We start from the raw sequence: 25,447 nt of genomic DNA on the forward strand, positions 1-25,447 counted from the left end.
TCTTCAATATCGCCCTTATTGCAAATGGTTGAATCTGCGCTCTAATCTAAGGTTGCACAAGTCATTCCCTTCTTATAACAAATTGTTATATCACTATTGGTAGTGATATAACAAATTGTTATATCACTACTGGTAGTGATATAACAAATTGTTATATCACTATCACTACTGGTAGTGATATAACAAATTGGTAGTGATATAACAAATTGTTATATCACTATCACTACTGGTAGTGATATAACAAATTGTTATATCACTACTGGTAGTGATATATGAAACATTGTACATGTACATTTCTTGTTTCCCAAAACTTCATGAATGACTTGTGTGTAATCCTTTTTTATCCAATTGATCAACTTTCTCTTTCGTATTAAGCTTGGTTGTGGATTCTTCTAATTTGGCCTTTGTTGATCTTCGAGATTGTAATACACATGCATTAAAAAATGAGCACAGTCAGTATTTTCATCGTAGCACAAGTACAGAAGCTTTCAACATAATAAAACAACCGCGTTTAATGCATCAATCATGGATGTAGAAATAGAAGGAAGAAAATTAGAACATACAGTGTGTGAAATGAGTTTATTGCTCCATGGTTTGAGTAAAGGTTATAAGTATCAACGTGTTAGCTAGCGAGCCGTGCAACCGTGTTAGCACGGCCAGTTGGGCTGAAAACACGGGCAAAAATTTGATGCACGGCTTGGGTGAAGCCATGCTGTCTAATAATTTCATTGAAAATTACTGAACTTCTTTTATTATTTTGTTGTTGTTGAACAGTTTAAAAACAAGACAGACTTGGCGCTGCGCGCTCTTGTTGTGTGCTACGCACACGTTTCTATTTTTTGTAGTGATTTTAGGTTGCACTCCCACTTTTTCAGTTTGCACTCCCACTTTCCAAATTCCTGGCTAAGACACTGATAAGTATCCAGGTGTCATGGGTTTCCGGCAAGGTGGCTACTTGGTTAGAATTCTTAGATGTTGGGCATATGACAGTACAACACACCCCATCCCCTTGAAGCACAAACACTTAACAACATTCTGTTTTCCCCATTTCAGACCAGCCATGTCTGGTTTCATGAGATAAGAAACCCAGCTCTTTATTTTGTCTTTAATGTAGACATATTATTCATTACGTTTCTCGCGGTAAATCAAAGTTGGGGATCTAAAATATGTGTTGTTCGAAAACATACCAGACGGTAGAAGATGGCGTGTGGCTGAACAACAACTACAATAAGATCAATTTCATAAACTAACTCTTGCCATACTACGTACTACACTACTACACTACCACGTTACACTTAGTACAGCAGCTTCCAATTCAGGGACAAATCTACCAGCTACATTGTATTTATGATGCTAATCCTCATGTTGTAATGAAACGCAAGACAACAAACCAAAAAGCAACCCTTCCTCTCTTCGAAGTTGTTCAACTCCGTACCGACCGAGCGAGGCATGTCCGGCACCGGTAGCCGTATACTGTCCAGCAGCGCATTCAGACCCCTTACATCATAGCTATTACATACATGTACACTACGCTCCGGACACTGCTAAAGCACGTGTACAGTACATGTATACATACAGCTAGCGTACAGCGTACACACACACATGGACGTGGCATGATTGCTAGCAGTAATACGTCATTCTCAATCACGCCTGTGATTGGCCAATGTTTAGAATGACACGCCCACATCATGCATGCCCTTTTGTCGGATTTCCGATAAAATGTTACAAACCCATCAAGGAGGTTGAATACACGACCGTACTCATGACTACGCTATAATAATGTACTCGCAGTACAATGTACTGCACAAACAATGTATACATTGTTCTGTATACACCACTGCGTGCAGTTTTTGTTGCCGAATCATGCCGCGCACCGGGCGGGTGCACACTACGCCAACAGCCTTGAATCAAGGCTAGTTTTATGGCAAAGAAACTTTCAATCAAATATTTTCTTTTCTTTATATCTCATTATCCTGAATACATAAATTAATGTTGGTGATCAATATTACTGGAGAGTGCCTTTTGGTTCTTTCTAGTTAACGCCCTTATCTTTCTTTACTTTAATTACATTCACTTTCATTGTCAGGGACTCTATTCAGTCATTTCTTTAACCAGTTAACGCCGGAAGATGATATGTACAAGCAATATGTACAAAGTAAAAGGTTGTACATGTAAAATGTTCAATGTGCAAACATGGGTTTACATTTATATATATGCATAATAGTTTTGTTTGCCAGCTTTTCTGCTACTGTTGTGCTCACTCATGTTCAACTTGACGCCTTTTAATTTTTCTTTATATTTGTTTCCCTGCAAAGTGTGTGTAAGAAGGGAGGGAATGGCATCAGAACATAAAACTTGATTTTTAAATGAGCTTTGTGATACCTCGTTACTCTTGCTCATTGTGCTAAATAGTTAATATGTTTAAGTTATTTTTATTCTTGGGTGATCTTTGTAACAATTTGCCTGAGTTTCTACACTTGTTAATTCTGACAAGGAGTAAGACAGTCACAGATATGGAGAGGGAAATACAATTTCAAGGCAATGCGTTTGAACAGTGCAACATATTGAAAACACCACAGTTAATTGATAATTTGTTCTTATCCTAAACAGGAATCTCCAAATCTACGCTGGATGCAACACTGCATGCGATTCTAACCCTTGCCAAAATGATGGCCGATGTGTTGATCATTGGAGTTCGTATACCTGTATCTGTGCTCATCCAGCACAGACTGGCAAGGACTGCAGCAAAGGTACCGTGGCTTGCAAGCAAATCAGTGCTTCAAATTTTAAGATAAGATAATATCATAATATCTCCATCTGAAAAAATTATCCAATTGTTTAACTCTTATATCAGCTTAATTTAAACAAACAATTAATTTCAATCTGTTGATCATACAGATTCACAATCCGTTACTACGGAGTCACAATCAGCTATTACGGATTCACAATCCATTAGTACGGAATAAAAATCTGATTACGGATTCACAATCCATTATTACGTATTCACAATCCATTATTACGAATCCTTAATAAGAGATGTGAATCAGTAATAACAGATTGCAATTTCACAATAAAGGATTGTGAAACCTCAATAATAGATGTTTATTACTGGTTGTGAATCCATAATAACAGATTGCGTTTCCACAATACTGGATTGGGAATCCATAATAACAGATTGTGTTTCCACAATACTGGATTGGGAATCCATAATAACAGATTGTGTTTCCACAATACTGGATTGGGAATCCATAATAACAGATTGTGTTTCCACAATACTGGATTGGGAATCCATAATAACAGATCGTGTTTTCACAATACTGGATTGGGAATCCATAATAACAGATTGTGTTTCCACAATACTGGATTGGGAATCCATAATAATGGATTGTGAATCCATAATACTGGATTGTGTTTCCATAATACTGGATTGGGAATCCATAATAACAGATTGTGTTTCCACAATACTGGATTGGGAATCCATAATAACAGATTGTGTTTCCACAATACTGGATTGGGAATCCATAATAACAGATCGTGTTTTCACAATACTGGATTGGGAATCCATAATAACAGATTGTGTTTCCACAATACTGGATTGGGAATCCATAATAATGGATTGTGAATCCATAATACTGGATTGTGTTTCCATAATACTGGATTGGGAATCCATAATAACAGATTGTGTTTCCACAATACTGGATTGGGAATCCATAATAACAGATTGTGTTTCCGCAATACTGGATTGGGAATCCATAATAACAGATTGTGTTTCCACAATACTGGATTGTGAATCCATAATAACAGATTGTGTTTCCACAATACTGGATTGGGAATCCATAATAACAGATTGTGTTTCCAAAATACTGGATTGGGAATCCATAATAACAGATTGTGTTTCCACAATACTGGATTGGGAATCCATAATACATGTAATAACAGATTGTGTTTCCACAATACTGGATTGGGAATCCATAATAATGGATTGTGAATCCATAATACTGGATTGTGTTTCCACAATACTGGATTGGGAATCCATAATAACAGATTGTGTTTCCACAATACTGGATTGGGAATCCATAATAACAGATTGTGTTTCCACAATACTGGATTGTGAATCCATAATAACAGATTGTGTTTCCACAATACTGGATTGTGAATCCATAATAACAGATTGTGTTTCCACAATACTGGATTGTGAATCCATAATAACAGATTGTGTTTCCATAATACTGGATTGGGAATCCATAATAACAGATTGTGTTTCCACAATACTGGATTGGGAATCCATAATAACAGATTGTGTTTCCACACTACTGGATTGTGAATCCATAATAACAGATTGTGTTTCCACAATACTGGATTGGCAATCCATAATAACAGATTGTGTTTCCATAATACTGGATTGGGAATCCATAATAACATATTGTGTTTCCACAATACTGGATTGGGAATCCATAATAACAGATTGTGTTTCCATAATACTGGATTGGGAATCCATAATAACAGATTGTGTTTCCACAATACTGGATTGGGAATCCATAATAACAGATTGTGTTTCCATAATACTGGATTGGGAATCCATAATAACAGATTGTGTTTCCACAATACTGGATTGGGAATCCATAATAACAGATTTTGTTTCCACAATACTGGATTGGGAATCCATAATAATGGATTGTGAATCCATAATACTGGATTGGGAATCCATAATAACAGATTGTGTTTCCATAATACTGGATTGGGAATCCATAATAACAGATTGTGTTTCCACAATACTGGATTGGGAATCCATAATAACAGATTGTGTTTCCACAATACTGGATTGGGAATCCATAATAACAGATTGTGTTTCCACAATACTGGATTGGGAATCCATAATAACAGATTGTGTTTCCATAATACTGGATTTGGAATCCATAATAACAGATTGTGTTTCCACAATACTGGATTGGGAATCCATAATAACAGATTGTGTTTCCATAATACTGGATTGGGAATCCATAATAACAGATTGTGTTTCCACAATACTGGATTGGGAATCCATAATAACAGATTTTGTTTCCACAATACTGGATTGGGAATCCATAATAATGGATTGTGAATCCATAATACTGGATTGTGTTTCCATAATACTGGATTGGGAATCCATAATAACAGATTGTGTTTCCACAATACTGGATTGGGAATCCATAATAATGGATTGTGAATCCATAATACTGGATTGTGTTTCCATAATACTGGATTGGGAATCCATAATAACAGATTGTGTTTCCACAATACTGGATTGGGAATCCATAATAACAGATTGTGTTTCCACAATACTGGATTGGGAATCCATAATAACAGATTGTGTTTCCACAATACTGGATTGGGAATCCATAATAACAGATTGTGTTTCCACAATACTGGATTGGGAATCCATAATAATGGATTGTTAATCCATATCACGGATTGTGAGTCTGTAACATTGTGTTTGGAGTCTGTAATAACGGATTTTGAATCCATTATAATGGATTCAATGTTTTTTTTGTTGCTGGTAATAATGGACTTTGGTATAATATCAAAGTGTCTTGCAGTATGTGTCCTACATGTAGCTGAAGACAACTTGGCTTACACTACTTTCTAAACTTATATTGCTATTGAGGTTATCAGCCTTATACATGTACATGTATTTGGTTTCTTTTGAATTGTTAGAGTAAATTTGTTTATCTTAATTCTTTTTTTTTTATAGACAATACTAAAGATGTGGTTTCCTTCATGAGAGAAGATCTTTTTCTGGAATATGAACCAGATAGTACAGACATCCTTACCTCCAACCTGAGTCTTGGCTTCCGCACAATCCAGTCTCAGGCATTGATATTGTATGCTACTGATTATTATAACAACTTCATACAGATGGAGTTGGTTAATGAAACAACATTTGTTTTTCAATTCAACTCTGGCAGAGATGTCTATCAAGTGAAGCTCAACTCCACTGAAAGTAAGTTATTCATTATTACAGATGAAACAAAAATCAATCATGTGAAGCATGTTTAAGATTTAAATTTTTGGTATGTTTTAGTCCCGTATGATAATTGATTTAAGACCTCATTTAGAATCAAGGTCTGAGATGGAAGAATTCTCAGGAACTTGTCAGCTACTGAGTAATACCAATCCAATAGTCTTTTTAAACAGGCTTCAGACTTTTATTTGTGTATAAAAATGACATTTTAGGAATTTGTTTGTTTGTTTGTTTTGTTTGTTTGAATGATCTTCCCATCAAGGGAACTCAGCAAACTCCCACAAGGGATATAAACACCAAGCTGGCAACAGCCAATCTCTCTCATACAAACAATGGTTTAACGTCTATGATTATGAATTACACAAATTAAGAAATTGTGATTCAGTAACTATGACGACAATATTTATTCTAGACATTGTGAAATTGGCGGTAAGCTAGGGGATTTGAACCCACAACCTTGTGATTGCAAGTCCCGTAGTCTAACCACTTGACTAGGAATTTACAGATATAACTATGATAAAGGTTGTCAGTTTGTGTTCTTAGACAAGACACAGCTGAACCTGGCTTATTGCCATATGCTGGTCAGGAATTCATTGGTCAATTAATGCAAGCATATCAAATTTATTTTGTATAATAGTCTAGTGATCATTGATGTTGTGCTTAACATAGACAAATCAAACACCCTAAAACATGTAAAAGTGGAGTTTTTGCTATTTTTCTGGCCTACTGTTATATTTTCTATAAGATGGTTGTGTTTTTACAATTGGTTGTGAATGAAATGTAACAGAGTACTTTTTAATGACAGTACTTTCCTACTCGATATAAAACTCCATTTGTAGGTTTATGCCCTGCAGTGGTGATGGATGAGCAAGTCCTATGTACCCATTATTGCAAAGATGACACACAATGCAACATTGGTATGAAATGTTGCCCTTTTGGTTGTGGCACTCAATGTGTTATACCAAATGCAGGTAATTATTATGACTTGACTACATTTTGCCTACATTGTTGAAAAACTATAAATAGTCAGGTTTCTACAAGCATATACATGCAAACTGTACCATGTATTAGTGTAAACGAAGGACATTTAATGTACATGTATTGCTCACCTTGTACATGCACAGTTATGGACAAATCAGCTAAATCCAGATTGTTTATACATTGTAGATCTCTGTTTGACTTTAAACTGTCTTGGAAGACATGAACTTGCATTCAAAGACACATAGACTTTTTCCCCTGTTCTTTTTTCTTTTGCAGCACTTTTGGCAACCACAAGCCACAACCCACCTTGTAACACCTAACCACAAGCCATACTGTGCCCTATGACACCTCACCATAAGCCAGCATACCCCACCTTATGAAACCTAAACCACAAGCCATACCCCACCCTATGACACCTCACCATAAGCCATACCCCACCTTATGATACCTAACCACAAGCCATACCCCACCCTATGACACCTAACCATAAGCCATACGCCACCTGATGACACCAAACCACAAGCCATACCCCACCCTATGACACCTCACCATAAGCCATACCCCACCTTATGAACCTAACCACAAGCCATACCCCACCCTATGACACCTAACCATAAGCCATACCCCACCTTATGATACCTAAACCACAAGCCATACCCCACCCTATGACACCTCACCATAAGCCATACCCCACCTTATGACACCTAAACCACAAGCCCTACCCCACCCTATGACACCTCACCATCAGCCATACCCCACCTTATGAAACCTAAACCACAAGCAATACCCCACCTTATGACACCTAACCATAAGCCATACCCCACCTTATGACACCTAACCACAAGCCATACCCCACCTTATGAAACCTAAACCACAAGCCATATCCCACCCTATGACACCTAACCATAAGCCATACGCCACCTGATGACACCAAACCACAAGCCATACCCCCACCCTATGACACCTCACCATAAGCCATACCCCACCTTATGAAACCTAAACCACAAGCCATACCCCACCTTATGACACCTAACCATAAGCCATACCCCACCCTATGACACCTAACCGTAAGCCATACTCCACCTTATGAAACCTAAACCACAAGCCATACCCCACCTTATGACACCTAACCATAAGCCATACCCCACCCTATGATACCTAACCATAAGCCATACGCCACCCTATGACACCTAACCATAAGCCATACTTCACCTTATGAAACCTAAACCACAAGCCATACCCCACCTTATGACACCTAACCACAAGCCATACTCCACCTTATGACACCTAACCATAAGCCATACGCCACCCTATGACACCTAACCATAAGCCATACTCCACCTTATGAAACCTAAACCACAAGCCATACCCCACCTTATGACACCTAACCACAAGCCATACTCCACCTTATGACACCTAACCATAAGCCATACTCCACCTTATGAAACCTAACCATAAGCCATACCACACCTTATGACACCTAACCACAAGCCATACTCCACCTTATGACACCTAACCACAAGCCATACTCCACCTTATGACACCTAACCATAAGCCATACCCCACCTTATGAAACCTAAACCACAAGCCATACCCCACCCTATGACACCTCACCATAAGCCATACCCCACCTTATGAAACCTACACCACAAGCCATACGCCACCCTATGACACCTAACCATAAGCCATACTCCACCTTATGACACCTAACCACAAGCCATACCCCACCCTATGACACCTAACCATTAGCCATACGCCACCTTATGACACCTAACCATTAGCCATACCCAACCCTATGACACCTAACCATAAGCCATACTCCACCTTATGAAACCTAAACGACAAGCCATACCCCACCCTATGACACCTAACCACAAGCCATACCCCACCTTATGACACCTAACCATAAGCCATATGCCACCTTATGAAACCTAAACCACAAGCCATACTCCACCTTATGACATCTAACCACAAGCCATACCCCACCCTATGACACCTAACCACAAGCCATACGCCACCCTATGACACCTAACCACAAGCCATACCCCACCTTATGAAACCTAAACCACAAGCCATACCCCACCTTATGACACCTAACCATAAGCCATACCCCACCCTATGACACCTAACCATAAGCCATACCCCACCCTATGATACCTAACCATAAGCCATACTCCACCCTATGACACCTAAACACAAGCCATACTCCACCCTATGACACCTAACCATAAGCCATACCCCACCTTATGAAACCTAAACCACAAGCCATACCCCACCTTATGACACCTAACCATAAGCCATACCCCACCCTGTGACACCTAACCATAAGCCATACTCCACCTTATGAAACCTAAACCACAAGCCATACCCCACCCTATGACACCTAACCACAAGCCATACTCCACCTTATGACACCTAACCACAAGCCATACATCACCCTATGACACCTAACCACAAGCCATACCCCACCCTATGACACCTAACCACAAGCCATACCCCACCCTATGACACCTAACCATAAGCCATACTCCACCTTATGATACCTAACCATAAGCCATACCCCACCTTATGAAACCTAAACCACAAGCCATACTCCACCTTATGACACCTAACCATAAGCCATACCCCACCCTATGACACCTAACCATTAGCCATACGCCACCCTATGACACCTAACCATAAGCCATACTCCACCTTATGACACCTAACCGCAAGCCATACCCCACCCTATGATACCTAACCATAAGCCATACTCCACCCTATGACACCTAACCACAAGCCATACTCCACCTTATGATACCTACATGTAACCATAAGCCATACGCCACATTATGACACCTAACCATAAGCCATACTCCACCTTATGAAACCTAAACCACAAGCCATACCCCACCCTATGACACCTAACCACAAGCCATACCCCACCCTATGACACCTAACCATAAGCCATACTCCACCTTATGATACCTAACCATAAGCCATACCCCACCCTATGATACCTAACCATAAGCCATACTCCACCCTATGACACCTAACCATAAGCCATACTCCACCCTATGACACCTAACCATAAGCCATACCCCACCTTATGAAACCTAAACCACAAGCCATACTCCACCTTATGACACCTAACCATAAGCCATACCCCACCCTATGACACCTAACCATTAGCCATACGCCACCCTATGACACCTAACCATAAGCCATACTCCACCTTATGACACCTAACCACAAGCCATACCCCACCCTATGATACCTAACCATAAGCCATACTCCACCCTATGACACCTAACCACAAGCCATACTCCACCTTATGATACCTACATGCAACCATAAGCCATACGCCACATTATGACACCTAACCATAAGCCATACTCCACCTTATGAAACCTAAACCACAAGCCATACCCCACCTTATGACACCTAACCACAAGCCATACTCCACCTTATGACACCTAACCATAAGCCATACGCCACCCTATGACACCTAACCATAAGCCATACTCCACCTTATGAAACCTAAACCACAAGCCATACCCCACCTTATGACACCTAACCACAAGCCATACTCCACCTTATGACACCTAACCATAAGCCATACTCCACCTTATAAACCTAACCATAAGCCATACCCCACCTTATGACACCTAACCATAAGCCATACCCCACCTTATGAAACCTAAACCACAAGCCATACCCCACCTTATAACACCTAACCATAAGCCATACGCCACCCTATGACACCTAACCACAAGCCATACGCCACCCTATGACACCTAACCACAAGCCATACGCCACCTGATGACACCAAACCACAGGCCATACCCCACCTTATGAAACCTAAACCACAAGCCATACTCCACCTTATGACACCTAACCATAAGCCATAGCCCACCTTATGACACCTAACCATAAGCCATACCCCACCTTATGAAACCTAAACCACAAGCCATACCCCACCTTATGACACCTAACCATAAGCCATACTCCACCTTATGAAACCTAAACCACAAGCCATACGCCACCCTATGACACCTCACCATAAGCCATACCCAACCCTATGATACCTAACCATAAGCCATACTCCACCCTATGACGCCTAACCATAAGCCATACTCCACCCTATGACGCCTAACCATAAGCCATACCCCACCTTATGACACCTAACCATAAGCCATACCCCACCCTATGACACCTAACCATAAGCCATACCCCACCTTATGAAACCTAAACCACAAGCCATACGCCACCCTATGACACCTCACCATAAGCCATACCCAACCCTATGATACCTAACCATAAGCCATACTCCACCCTATGACGCCTAACCATAAGCCATACTCCACCCTATGACGCCTAACCATAAGCCATACCCCACCTTATGACACCTAACCATAAGCCATACCCCACCTTATGACACCTAACCATAAGCCATACCCCACCTTATGAAACCTAAACCACAAGCCATACCCCACCTTATGACTCCTCACCATAAGCCATACCCCACCCTATGACACCTCACCATAAGCCATACCCCACCTTATGAAACCTAAACCACAAGCCATACCCCACCTTATGACACCTAACCATAAGCCATACGCCACCCTATGACACCTAACCATAAGCCATACTCCACCTTATGAAACCTAAACCACAAGCCATACACAACCCTATGACACCTCACCATAAGCCATACCCCACCTTATGAAACCTAAACCACAAGCCATACCCCACCTTATGACACCTAACCATAAGCCATACGCCAACCTATGACACCTAACCATAAGCCATACTCCACCTTATGAAACCTAAAGCACAAGCCATACGCCACCCTATGACACCTCACCATAAGCCATGCCCCACCTTATGAAACCTAAACCACAAGCCATACGCCACCCTATGACACCTAACCATAAGCCATACTCCACCTTATGAAACCTAAACCACAAGCCATACCCCACCTTATGACACCTAACCACAAGCCATACTCCACCTTATGACACCTAACCATAAGCCATACTCCACCTTATAAACCTAACCATAAGCCATACCCCACCTTATGACACCTAACCATAAGCCATACCCCACCTTATGACACCTAACCATAAGCCATACGCAACCCTATGACACCTAACCATAAGCCATAGCCCACCTTATGACACCTAACAATAAGCCATACCCCACCTTATGAAACCTAAACCACAAGCCATACCCCACCTTATGACACCTAACCATAAGCCATACGCCACCCTATGACACCTAACCATAAGCCATACTCCACCTTATGAAACCTAAACCACAAGCCATACGCCACCCTATGACACCTCACCATAAGCCATACCCCACCCTATGATACCTAACCATAAGCCATACTCCACCCTATGAAACCTAAACCACAAGCCATACCCCACCTTATGACACCTAACCATAAGCCATACGCCACCCTATGACACCTAACCACAAGCCATACGCCACCTGATGACACCAAACCACAGGCCATACCCCACCTTATGAAACCTAAACCACAAGTCATACTCCACCTTATGACACCTAACCATAAGCCATAGCCCACCTTATGACACCTAACCATAAGCCATACCCCACCTTATGAAACCTAAACCACAAGCCATACCCCACCTTATGACACCTAACCATAAGCCATACTCCACCTTATGAAACCTAAACCACAAGCCATACGCCACCCTATGACACCTCACCATAAGCCATACCCCACCCTATGATACCTAACCATAAGCCATACTCCACCCTATGACGCCTAACCATAAGCCATACTCCACCCTATAATAATAATAATAATAATAATAATAATAATAATAATAAGACTTGTAAATGCGCACATATCCACCCTGCTGGGTGTTCAAGGCGCAGTAAAACCAAAAAACAAAACAAAAACAAAACACAACACAAAGAAAAACAGACACAACAAAATTAGTCATTGAAAACCTGTGACATAAGATAAGTTTTGAGAAGAGACTTGAATTTTGCAGTACAAAGACAAGATCGAAGATTAAGTGGTAGAGAGTTCCAGATGCGTGGCGCGGCTGAAGAAAAAGACCTGTCACCCCATGAGTGTCGAGACTTGGGTTCAATGAGGAGAAGCATAGAACTTGATCGAAGATTCCTTGATGGAGTGTAAACTTGAAGCAGTTCAGAAATATAGTGGGGAGCCTTGCCATTAAGAGCTTTGTGGACAATGAGCATCAGCTTGAAGATGATTCGTTGAGAGATAGGGAGCCAGTGTAGTTGTTTCAGAATGGGGGTGATAGAACACGATTTTCTAGACAGTGTCACAATGCGGGCAGCAGTATTTTGGAGCCGTTGAAGTCTGGAAATCTGGTTGTTAGGAAGACTGTAGAGAAGAGCATTGCCGTTGTCAAGACGAGAAGTAACAAATGCGTGAATGACCTTTTCAGTAGCACTTTTGTACAAGTACTTGCGAATCTTACCTATATTCCTGATGTGATATGATGATAAACGAACAATGTTGTTGATGTGTGGCTGAAGTGTCATTGATGAATCAAAAATAACCCCTAAGTTCCGAGCTTTCAGCGAGGGAGCTATCCGAGCATCACCGATGGAGATGTATGGCACTGAAACCTTAGTTAACTGTTGACGTGACCCAAATAGAAGGAACTCTGTCTTATCATCATTTAACTTCAGGAAGTTTTGTTGTGTCCAACGTCGAATCTCTTGGATGCATTTCTCAAGTCTTGCAATAGATGCATTGGCGTTTTCTTGAGAAGATTTAAACGTGATGTATAGCTGAGTGTCGTCTGCGTACACATGGTAATTCAGATTAAATTTCAGGATGATGTCACGAATCGGTAAAGTGTATAGCGTAAACCACTGCGGGCCGAGTACTGACCCCTGTGGCACAGAGTAGTTCCAAACAACAGGGTCGGATATCGCGGTGCCAATACATACATGCTGAGTTCTATTGTAGAGATACGATTTGCACCATGCTAGGGCTGTGTCCTCTATGCCAAGGTGATTCTGGAGCCGAGAGAGAAGGATGTTGTGATCGACAGTGTCAAAAGCAGCACTCAAGTCTAGCAGGACTAGTGCTGTAAGGTTACCATTGTCCATTGCAGAGAGAATATCGTTGCTCACACGGACTAGTGCAGCCTCGGTCCCATGGAAAGGCTTGTATGCTGACTGGAACACGTCGGACAGGTTGAAAGTATGAATGTGATCAGAAATACGTGATGAAACTACTTGTTCGATGACTTTTCCAAGATATTTTAAGTTTGCAACCGGTCTGTAGTTTTTGAATATCTCCTTGTCCAAGTTTGGTTTCTTGATGAGCGGCCTGATGTAGGAAACTTTGAGGCTATCGGGGAAACAACCGGAACTGAGGGATTCGTTTACAAGCTTAGTGATATAGGGTACAAAAATATCGATGTTTTGCTTTATCATGGATGTTGACACTGGATCCAGCTCACAGGATTTTGAAGGAGATTTCATAATAACCCTTTGAATCTCAGCAACAGTCGCAGGCTCAAACACAGATAGTCTACACTCTGGTTGAAGTTGTGGCAATGTCTGCGACACGTTGTAAGGGACTGATGAAAATGATGAGCGGATGTCTGAAATCTTGGTGACAAAGAATTTCTGGAACTCATTTGCTAAGTCCTGGTCATTGTAAGTGGATGGAAGGACAGGGGTTTTGGGTTTGAGCAACAACTTACCAATTATCTTGAAAAGCTTCTTTTGATCTCCTGAAGATTCTTGTACTTGAGATGAATAATGGATGATCTTTGCCTGGTTGATCAAATTCCTAACTACTTTACATTGGTTGCGATATTCTTGTCGTTGAATCGCCAATTTGCCATTTTTCCGCCACTTCCGCTCCAGTTGACGACAGATCTTTCTCGCTGTACGAATATCATCATTGAACCAGGAGACTTCAGTTCGGACCTTGACTGATCTCGTTTTCCAAGGTGCGTATTTATCCAAGATGTCACTGACTGTACTCTCATATTGGCTGACATAGGAATCCAAGCAGTCGTGATCAACTTCTAGATTTTCTAAATGGGAGCCTATGTCACGGAACACTTCGGTAGGATTCACATGTTTCCATTGTCGGCTCTTTATAGTAACGGTTGGGACTTTGGGCTTGCACAGACTCAAGTTACACATGACTGCATAATGGTCTGATAATCCAGGTAGAATAACAAAGTTTGAGACAATTGGTGGGGAGATTTCACGAGTTATGACAAGGTCTAGGCAATGACCGAGACGATGAGTCGGCTCCTTGATATGCTGGGTAAGACCAAAAGCCTGAAGTAGATGCTTAAACTGGTTTGCATTGGTGTTGTGGATGTCATCAACATGAATGTTAAAGTCGCCTGTGATGATGATTTCCGATGGATGAAGCAGATATTCCAAAATTAAATTCTCAAACTCCCTTAGAAAACTTGAGAAAGTCACATGTTGGCCGTTTGAATCTCTTTCAGGTCTGTATACAATGACAAGGCGAACAGATTTAGAGTTTCCGGAAACTTCAGCATGAAGAGATTCAAAAGTTGTGTACTGGACGTCATTACTTTTCACAGAGACAGATAAAGTAGATCTGTACAGTATTGCAACTCCTCCACCAGTCTTGTGAGGTCTTGGGATGTGATGAAAGTAGTAGCCTGCAGGGGTACACTGACGACATGTTAAGTTGTCGTCTGGTCTCAGCCATGTTTCTGAAACGGCAACAAGGTCCAGATCTTTTTGCAGAACAAAATCAGCAAAATCGTCATACTTGTTACAGATGGACTGTGTGTTTATAACACAAAGGCTGAGTTGAGATTTGGCAGGAGTCACTGGTACTGGAACAGATGGGAGTGTAACTTCGGGTACGGGGGGTTTATGAACAGTTCTACGGCGACCAGCTTGTTTACCACGATGTGTAGGTCGGTAAACAGTGCTGGGATTTACAAAAAGGCCAAGGTTCTGTAATGATAATGTACAGGAAGGCAGCAGAGTTGTAGCACGTGTGGATGGGGCATAACGGAGACTGAGAAGCTTGTTTCGTGAGTAGGAATTTGCAGAGTTTGGACTAGCTTCTGCTGAGTTTGAGTTATTGACACCTTCAGGGCCGGGATTTACAGCAATGTCACCAAAAATCACAATTTCCAAATGAAAAGTGGCTGGGGAGTTGTCATAGTAAGAAACAGGGCATTTCAGATATCTTCGATGGTGGATGAGGCCTAGATGTGTCTTTGGCAGGATGCAAGCACCAGACACAATTGATGCTGATGGAACAAAGCTGACCACAGATGAGTCAGTACAGTACAATGGTCTAGCAAGCAGGGAGAGAATGAAAAGGATACTTACCTCCATTGTCCCCAGATGGGCGAACAATGTCCATGGACTAGGTGGATGACTGCACAGGATGCAACCACCTTAAGTGTGTGTAAGCTTTATACACCAGAATTCTCAACTGAGACAGTGAACAATTCCAACAGAAAAACACTATTTTCACAATTCAGATGACTCCAGGATACACAGAAAAGGTCCTGTAGATTCCAGGTGTAGTAACAAATCCAGTTGTATAAAAATAAGAACACAAATTGAGCAATATACTAAGAAATTAGCAAACAAACACAGAGCTGATTTGAGTGGCTGCTGTCGGGCGCTCAGTCAAAACCATAAGCCATACCCCACCTTATGAAACCTAAACCATAAGCCATACTCCACCTAATGAAACCTAACCACAAGCCATACTCCACCCTATGACACCTCACCATAAGCCATACCCCACCTTATGAAACCTAAACCACAAGCCATACTCCACCCTATGACACCTAACCATAAGCCATACCCCACCTTATGAAACCTAAACCACAAGCCATACCCCACCTTATGACACCTAACCATAAGCCATACGCCACCCTATGACACCTAACCATAAGCCATACTCCACCTTATGACACCTAACCATAAGCCATACCCCACCTTATGACACCTAACCATAAGCCATACGCCACCCTATGACACCTAACCATAAGCCATACTCCACCTTATGAAACCTAAACCACAAGCCATACACAACCCTATGACACCTCACCATAAGCCATACCCCACCTTATGAAACCTAAACCACAAGCCATACCCCACCTTATGACACCTAACCATAAGCCATACGCCAACCTATGACACCTAACCATAAGCCATACTCCACCTTATGAAACCTAAAGCACAAGCCATACGCCACCCTATGACACCTCACCATAAGCCATGCCCCACCTTATGAAACCTAAACCACAAGCCATACGCCACCCTATGACACCTAACCATAAGCCATACTCCACCTTATGAAACCTAAACCACAAGCCATACCCCACCTTATGACACCTAACCACAAGCCATACTCCACCTTATGACACCTAACCACAAGCCATACTCCACCTTATGACACCTAACCACAAGCCATACTCCACCTTATGACACCTAACCACAAGCCATACCCCACCTTATGAAACCTAAACCACAAGCCATACCCCACCTTATGAAACCTAAACCACAAGCCATACCCCACCTTATGACACCTAACCATAAGCCATACTCCACCTTATGAAACCTAAACCATAAGCCATACTCCACGTAATGAAACCTAAACCACAAGCCATACGCCACCCTATGACACCTAACCATAAGCCATACGCCACCCTATGACACCTAACCATAAGCCATACTCCACCTTATGAAACCTAAACCACAAGCCATACGCCACCCTATGACACCTCACCATAAGCCATACCCCACCTTATGAAACCTAAACCACAAGCCATACCCCACCTTATGACACCTAACCATAAGCCATACGCCACCCTATGACACCTAACCATAAGCCATACTCCACCTTATGAAACCTAAACCACAAGCCATACGCCACCCTATGACTCCTCACCATAAGCCAAACCCCACCTTATGAAACCTAAACCACAAGCCACACGCCACCCTATGACACCTAACCATAAGCCATACTCCACCTAATGAAACCTAAACCACAAGCCATACCCCACCTTATGACACCTAACCACAAGCCATACTCCACCTTATGACACCTAACCATAAGCCATACTCCACCTTATAAACCTAACCATAAGCCATACCCCACCTTATGACACCTAACCATAAGCCATACCCCACCTTATGACACCTAACCACAAGCCATACTCCACCTTATGACACCTAACCACAAGCCATACTCCACCTTATGACACCTAACCACAAGCCATACCCCACCTTATGAAACCTAAACCACAAGCCATACCCCACCTTATGACACCTAACCATAAGCCATACCCCACCTTATGACACCTAACCATAAGCCATACCCCACCTTATGAAACCTAAACCATAAGCCATACTCCACCCTATGACACCTCACCATAAGCCATACCCCACCTTATGAAACCTAAACCACAAGCCATACCCCACCTTATGACACTAACCATAAGCCATACGCCACCCTATGACACCTAACCATAAGCCATACTCCACCTTATGAAACCTAAACCACAAGCCATACGCCACCCTATGACACCTCACCATAAGCCATACCCCACCTTATGAAACCTAAACCACAAGCCATACCCCACCTTATGACACCTAACCATAAGCCATACGCCACCCTATGACACCTAACCATAAGCCATACTCCACCTTATGAAACCTAAACCACAAGCCATACGCCACCCTATGACTCCTCACCATAAGCCAAACCCCACCTTATGAAACCTAAACCACAAGCCATACGCCACCCTATGACACCTAACTATAAGCCATACTCCACCTAATGAAACCTAAACCACAAGCCATACCCCACCTTATGACACCTAACCACAAGCCATACTCCACCTTATGACACCTAACCATAAGCCATACTCAACCTTATAAACCTAACCATAAGCCATACCCCACCTTATGACACCTAACCATAAGCCATACCCCACCTTATGACACCTAACCATAAGCCATACGCCACCCTATGACACCTAACCATAAGCCATAGCCCACCTTATGACACCTAACCATAAGCCATACCCCACCTTATGAAACCTAAACCACAAGCCATACCCCACCTTATGACACCTAACCATAAGCCATACGCCACCCTATGACACCTAACCATAAGCCATACTCCACCTTATGAAACCTAAACCACAAGCCATATGCCACCCTATGACACCTCACCATAAGCCATACCCCACCTTATGAAACCTACACCACAAGCCATACGCCACCCTATGACACCTAACCATAAGCCATACTCCACCTTATGAAACCTAAACCACAAGCCATACCCCACCTTATGACACCTAACCACAAGCCATACTCCACCTTATGAAACCTAAACCACAAGCCATACCCCACCTTATGACACCTAACCATAAGCCATACGCCACCCTATGACACCTAACCATAAGCCATACTCCACTTTATGAAACCTAAACCACAAGCCATACGCCACCCTATGACACCTCACCATAAGCAATACCCCACCTTATGAAACCTAAACCACAAGCCATACGCCACCCTATGACACCTAACCATAAGCCATACTCCACCTTATGAAACCTAAACCACAAGCCATACCCCACCTTATGACACCTAACCACAAGCCATACTCCACCTTATGACACCTAACCATAAGCCATACTCCACCTTATAAACCTAACCATAAGCCATACCCCACCTTATGACACCTAACCTTAAGCCATACCCCACCTTATGATACCTAACCATAAGCCATACCCCACCTTATGAAACCTAAACCACAAGCCATACTCCACCTTATGACACCTAACCACAAGCCATACTCCACCTTATGACACCTAACCATAAGCCATACTCCACCTTATGAAACCTAAACCACAAGCCATACCCCATGTTATGACACCTAACCACAAGCCATACTCCACCTTATGAAACCTAAACCACAAGCCATACCCCACCTTATGACACCTAACCACAAGCCATACTCCACCTTATGAAACCTAAACCACAAGCCATACCCCACCTTATGACACCTAACCATAAGCCATACGCCACCCTATGACACCTAACCATAAGCCATACTCCACTTTATGACACCTAACCACAAGCCATACGCCACCCTATGACACCTAACCATAAGCCATACTCCACCTTATGAAACCTAAACCACAAGCCATACCCCACCTTATGACACCTAACCACAAGCCATACTCCACCTTATGACACCTAACCATAAGCCATACTCCACCTTATAAACCTAACCATAAGCCATACCCCACCTTATGACACCTAACCTTAAGCCATACCCCACCTTATGATACCTAACCACAAGCCATACCCCACCTTATGAAACCTAAACCACAAGCCATACTCCACCTTATGACACCTAACCACAAGCCATACTCCACCTTATGACACCTAACCATAAGCCATACTCCACCTTATGAAACCTAAACCACAAGCCATACCCCATGTTATGACACCTAACCACAAGCCATACTCCACCTTATGAAACCTAAACCACAAGCCATACCCCACCTTATGACACCTAACCATAAGCCATACGCCACCCTATGACACCTAACCATAAGCCATACTCCACTTTATGAAACCTAAACCACAAGCCATACGCCACCCTATGACACCTAACCATAAGCAATACCCCACCTTATGAAACCTAAACCACAAGCCATACGCCACCTTATGACACCTAAACCACAAGCCATACGCCACCCTATGACACCTAACCACAAGCCATACCCCACCTTATGACACCTAACCATAAGCCATACGCCACCCTAGGACACCTAACCATAAGCCATACTCCACCTTATGAAACCTAAAGCACAAGCCATACGCCACCCTATGACACCTCACCATAAGCCATGCCCCACCTTATGAAACCTAAACCACAAGCCATACGCCACCCTATGACACCTAACCATAAGCCATACTCCACCTTATGAAACCTAAACCACAAGCCATACCCCACCTTATGACACCTAACCACAAGCCATACTCCACCTTATGACACCTAACCATAAGCCATACTCCACCTTATAAACCTTACCATAAGCCATACCCCACCTTATGACACCTAACCATAAGCCATACCCCACCTTATGACACCTAACCATAAGCCATACGCAACCCTATGACACCTAACCATGAGCCATAGCCCACCTTATGACACCTAACAATAAGCCATACCCCACCTTATGAAACCTAAACCACAAGCCATACCCCACCTTATGACACCTAACCATAAGCCATACGCCACCCTATGACACCTAACCATAAGCCATACTCCACCTTATGAAACCTAAACCACAAGCCATACGCCACCCTATGACACCTCACCATAAGCCATACCCCACCCTATGATACCTAACCATAAGCCATACTCCACCCTATGAAACCTAACCATAAGCCATACTCCACCCTATGACACCTAACCACAAGCCATACTCCACCTTATGACACCTAACCACAAGCCATACCCCACCTTATGAAACCTAAACCACAAGCCATACCCCACCTTATGACACCTAACCATAAGCCATACCCCACCTTATGACACCTAACCATAAGCCATACTCCACCTTATGAAACCTAAACCACAAGCCATACTCCACCTTATGACACCTAACCATAAGCCATACTCCACCTTATAAACCTAACCATAAGCCATACCCCACCTTATGACACCTAACCTTAAGCCATACCCCACCTTATGATACCTAACCATAAGCCATACCCCACCTTATGAAACCTAAACCACAAGCCATACTCCACCTTATGACACCTAACCACAAGCCATACTCCACCTTATGACACCTAACCATAAGCCATACTCCACCTTATGAAACCTAAACCACAAGCCATACCCCATGTTATGACACCTAACCACAAGCCATACTCCACCTTATGAAACCTAAACCACAAGCCATACCCCACCTTATGACACCTAACCACAAGCCATACTCCACCTTATGAAACCTAAACCACAAGCCATACCCCACCTTATGACACCTAACCATAAGCCATACGCCACCCTATGACACCTAACCATAAGCCATACTCCACTTTATGACACCTAACCGCAAGCCATACGCCACCCTATGACACCTAACCATAAGCCATACTCCACCTTATGAAACCTAAACCACAAGCCATACCCCACCTTATGACACCTAACCATAAGCCATACTCCACCTTATAAACCTAACCATAAGCCATACCCCACCTTATGACACCTAACCTTAAGCCATACCCCACCTTATGATACCTAACCACAAGCCATACCCCACCTTATGAAACCTAAACCACAAGCCATACTCCACCTTATGACACCTAACCACAAGCCATACTCCACCTTATGACACCTAACCATAAGCCATACTCCACCTTATGAAACCTAAACCACAAGCCATACCCCATGTTATGACACCTAACCACAAGCCATACTCCACCTTATGAAACCTAAACCACAAGCCATACCCCACCTTATGACACCTAACCATAAGCCATACGCCACCCTATGACACCTAACCATAAGCCATACTCCACTTTATGAAACCTAAACCACAAGCCATACGCCACCCTATGACACCTAACCATAAGCAATACCCCACCTTATGAAACCTAAACCACAAGCCATACGCCACCTTATGACACCTAAACCACAAGCCATACGCCACCCTATGACACCTAACCATAAGCCATACTCCACCTTATGAAACCTAAACCACAAGCCATACCCCACCTTATGACACCTAACCACAAGCCATACTCCACCTTATGACACCTAACCATAAGCCATACTCCACCTTATAAACCTAACCATAAGCCATACCCCACCTTATGACACCTAACCTTAAGCCATACCCCACCTTATGATACCTAACCACAAGCCATACCCCACCTTATGAAACCTAAACCACAAGCCATACTCCACCTTATGACACCTAACCACAAGCCATACTCCACCTTATGACACCAAACCATAAGCCATACTCCACCTTATGAAACCTAAACCACAAGCCATACCCCATGTTATGACACCTAACCACAAGCCATACTCCACCTTATGAAACCTAAACCACAAGCCATACCCCACCTTATGACACCTAACCATAAGCCATACGCCACCCTATGACACCTAACCATAAGCCATACTCCACTTTATGAAACCTAAACCACAAGCCATACGCCACCCTATGACACCTCACCATAAGCAATACCCCACCTTATGAAACCTAAACCACAAGCCATACGCCACCCTATGACACCTAACCATAAGCCATACTCCACCTTATGAAACCTAAACCACAAGCCATACCCCACCTTATGACACCTAACCACAAGCCATACTCCACCTTATGACACCTAACCATAAGCCATACTCCACCTTATAAACCTAACCATAAGCCATACCCCACCTTATGACACCTAACCTTAAGCCATACCCCACCTTATGATACCTAACCACAAGCCATACCCCACCTTATGAAACCTAAACCACAAGCCATACTCCACCTTATGACACCTAACCACAAGCCATACTCCACCTTATGACACCTAACCATAAGCCATACTCCACCTTATGAAACCTAAACCACAAGCCATACCCCATGTTATGACACCTAACCACAAGCCATACTCCACCTTATGAAACCTAAACCACAAGCCATACCCCACCTTATGACACCTAACCATAAGCCATACGCCACCCTATGACACCTAACCATAAGCCATACTCCACTTTATGAAACCTAAACCACAAGCCATACGCCACCCTATGACACCTAACCATAAGCAATACCCCACCTTATGAAACCTAAACCACAAGCCATACGCCACCTTATGACACCTAAACCACAAGCCATACGCCACCCTATGACACCTAACCACAAGCCATACTCTACCTTATGACACCTAACCATAAGCCATACTCCACCTTATGAAACCTAAACCACAAGCCATACTCCACCTTATGAAACCTAAACCACAAGCCATACCCCACCTTATGACACCTAACCATAAGCAATACCCCACCTTATGAAACCTAAACCACAAGCCATACCCCACCTTATGACACCTAACCACAAGCCATACGCCACCCTATGACACCTAACCGTAAGCCATACTCCACCTTATGAAACCTAAACCACAAGCCATACCCCACCTTATGACACCTAACCACAAGCCATACTCCACCTTATGACACCTAACCATAAGCCATACTCCACCTTATAAACCTAACCATAAGCCATACTCCACCTTATGACACCTAACCTTAAGCCATACCCCACCTTATGATACCTAACCACAAGCCATACCCCACCTTATGAAACCTAAGGGACCATGGATAAATTAAGAACGCGGCCGCCCGCGGTCAGACTCGTTCTAGAACGAGTCCGTCCCAAAATTGTCACGTGCCCGTCCCAAGATGGATTAAGCGCTTCACTGATTTTTAAGGTCCCTCATTATCGAACTCTATTGTTGGTGCCTTTTGTTGTTCAGATTACATGGACAAGGCAGCTTGCAAGTAAGCAACGAAGGGGTGAAGGATTAGTGTTTGCGGTCTAGCTCAGGTATACACCAGACAATGGGTTGGAGATGTCCATGTACAGCCAACCCTCAAGTTTGCCAAAGCTAATACAATAATATGCTACTGCCATAACAAGTTGAAGTGGTGACTATTATTTTAAATTTGAAATCATCGCCAACTTATTTAGATCTACATCTAATTGTTACATTAGGACCCGTGTTTACAGAGATGATTACACTTACAAGATTCGTTCAAAAAGGTACCGCGAAATCATGCTGACCGGCTCACAATCACACAAAACACAACGCACAATTACATCGTAGTACACAAACACTCCATCTAGCTACACACTCACACACAGTGTTTTCAATATTCAGGCCTAGTAGTCTTGTTATTTTGCGTGCAACAAACTATAATGCAAGAAACATTGATCGCTAGAGGGCTTTCCTAAACAATGTGATAGCGGGAGAGCCGCCCTCCGTTGGAAAAATTGCGCAACAGCTTACGAAATTAGTTTCAACCGCCTTGAGATTAAGACTTTCGGGAGAATCTGGTGTCCGAAAATTGCAATACTAACCAGCGTTGGTGCCCGAGCTAAACTCATACAACATTGGTGCCGTCGCTGGTACCTTGGGCAACGTGGTGAATTTTCAGCAGTTCCTTGGGAAATATTAAGCGTGTTTAAGAAAAACTTCATAACGTGTTGGCTTCATTGTTCAAACATGAAACATTTTGGACACCTTGGATGTACAAAAAAGAGTATAGTTTTACTGTTTACTGTAAGATGTTTTTCCTATTGACTTTGTTTTACTTTGGGGGATTATTTTGCATGGCGGTCGTGCAAAGACGTAGTATTTTTTATTTTTTAATCTGCGGTTGTGTTTTGACTTATTGTGTGA

General features: G+C 42.6%; 1 protein-coding gene across 1 annotated transcript in view; it reads left to right on the forward strand.

The window, feature by feature from the left end:
* LOC117304773 (contactin-associated protein-like 2) overlaps positions 1–25,447 on the forward strand; it is a 102,897-nt gene that overhangs the window by 34,258 nt on the left and 43,192 nt on the right. The window contains exons 22-24 of the mRNA XM_033789380.1: positions 2,611–2,750; positions 5,732–5,980; positions 6,841–6,972. Of these exons, the coding sequence (XP_033645271.1) occupies positions 2,611–2,750; positions 5,732–5,980; positions 6,841–6,972 (521 nt within the window). The remainder of the gene's footprint in view (positions 1–2,610; positions 2,751–5,731; positions 5,981–6,840; positions 6,973–25,447) is intronic.

This window comes from Asterias rubens, chromosome 21, assembly GCF_902459465.1.
Source record: "Asterias rubens chromosome 21, eAstRub1.3, whole genome shotgun sequence".
Classification (NCBI taxonomy): domain Eukaryota; kingdom Metazoa; phylum Echinodermata; class Asteroidea; order Forcipulatida; family Asteriidae; genus Asterias; species Asterias rubens.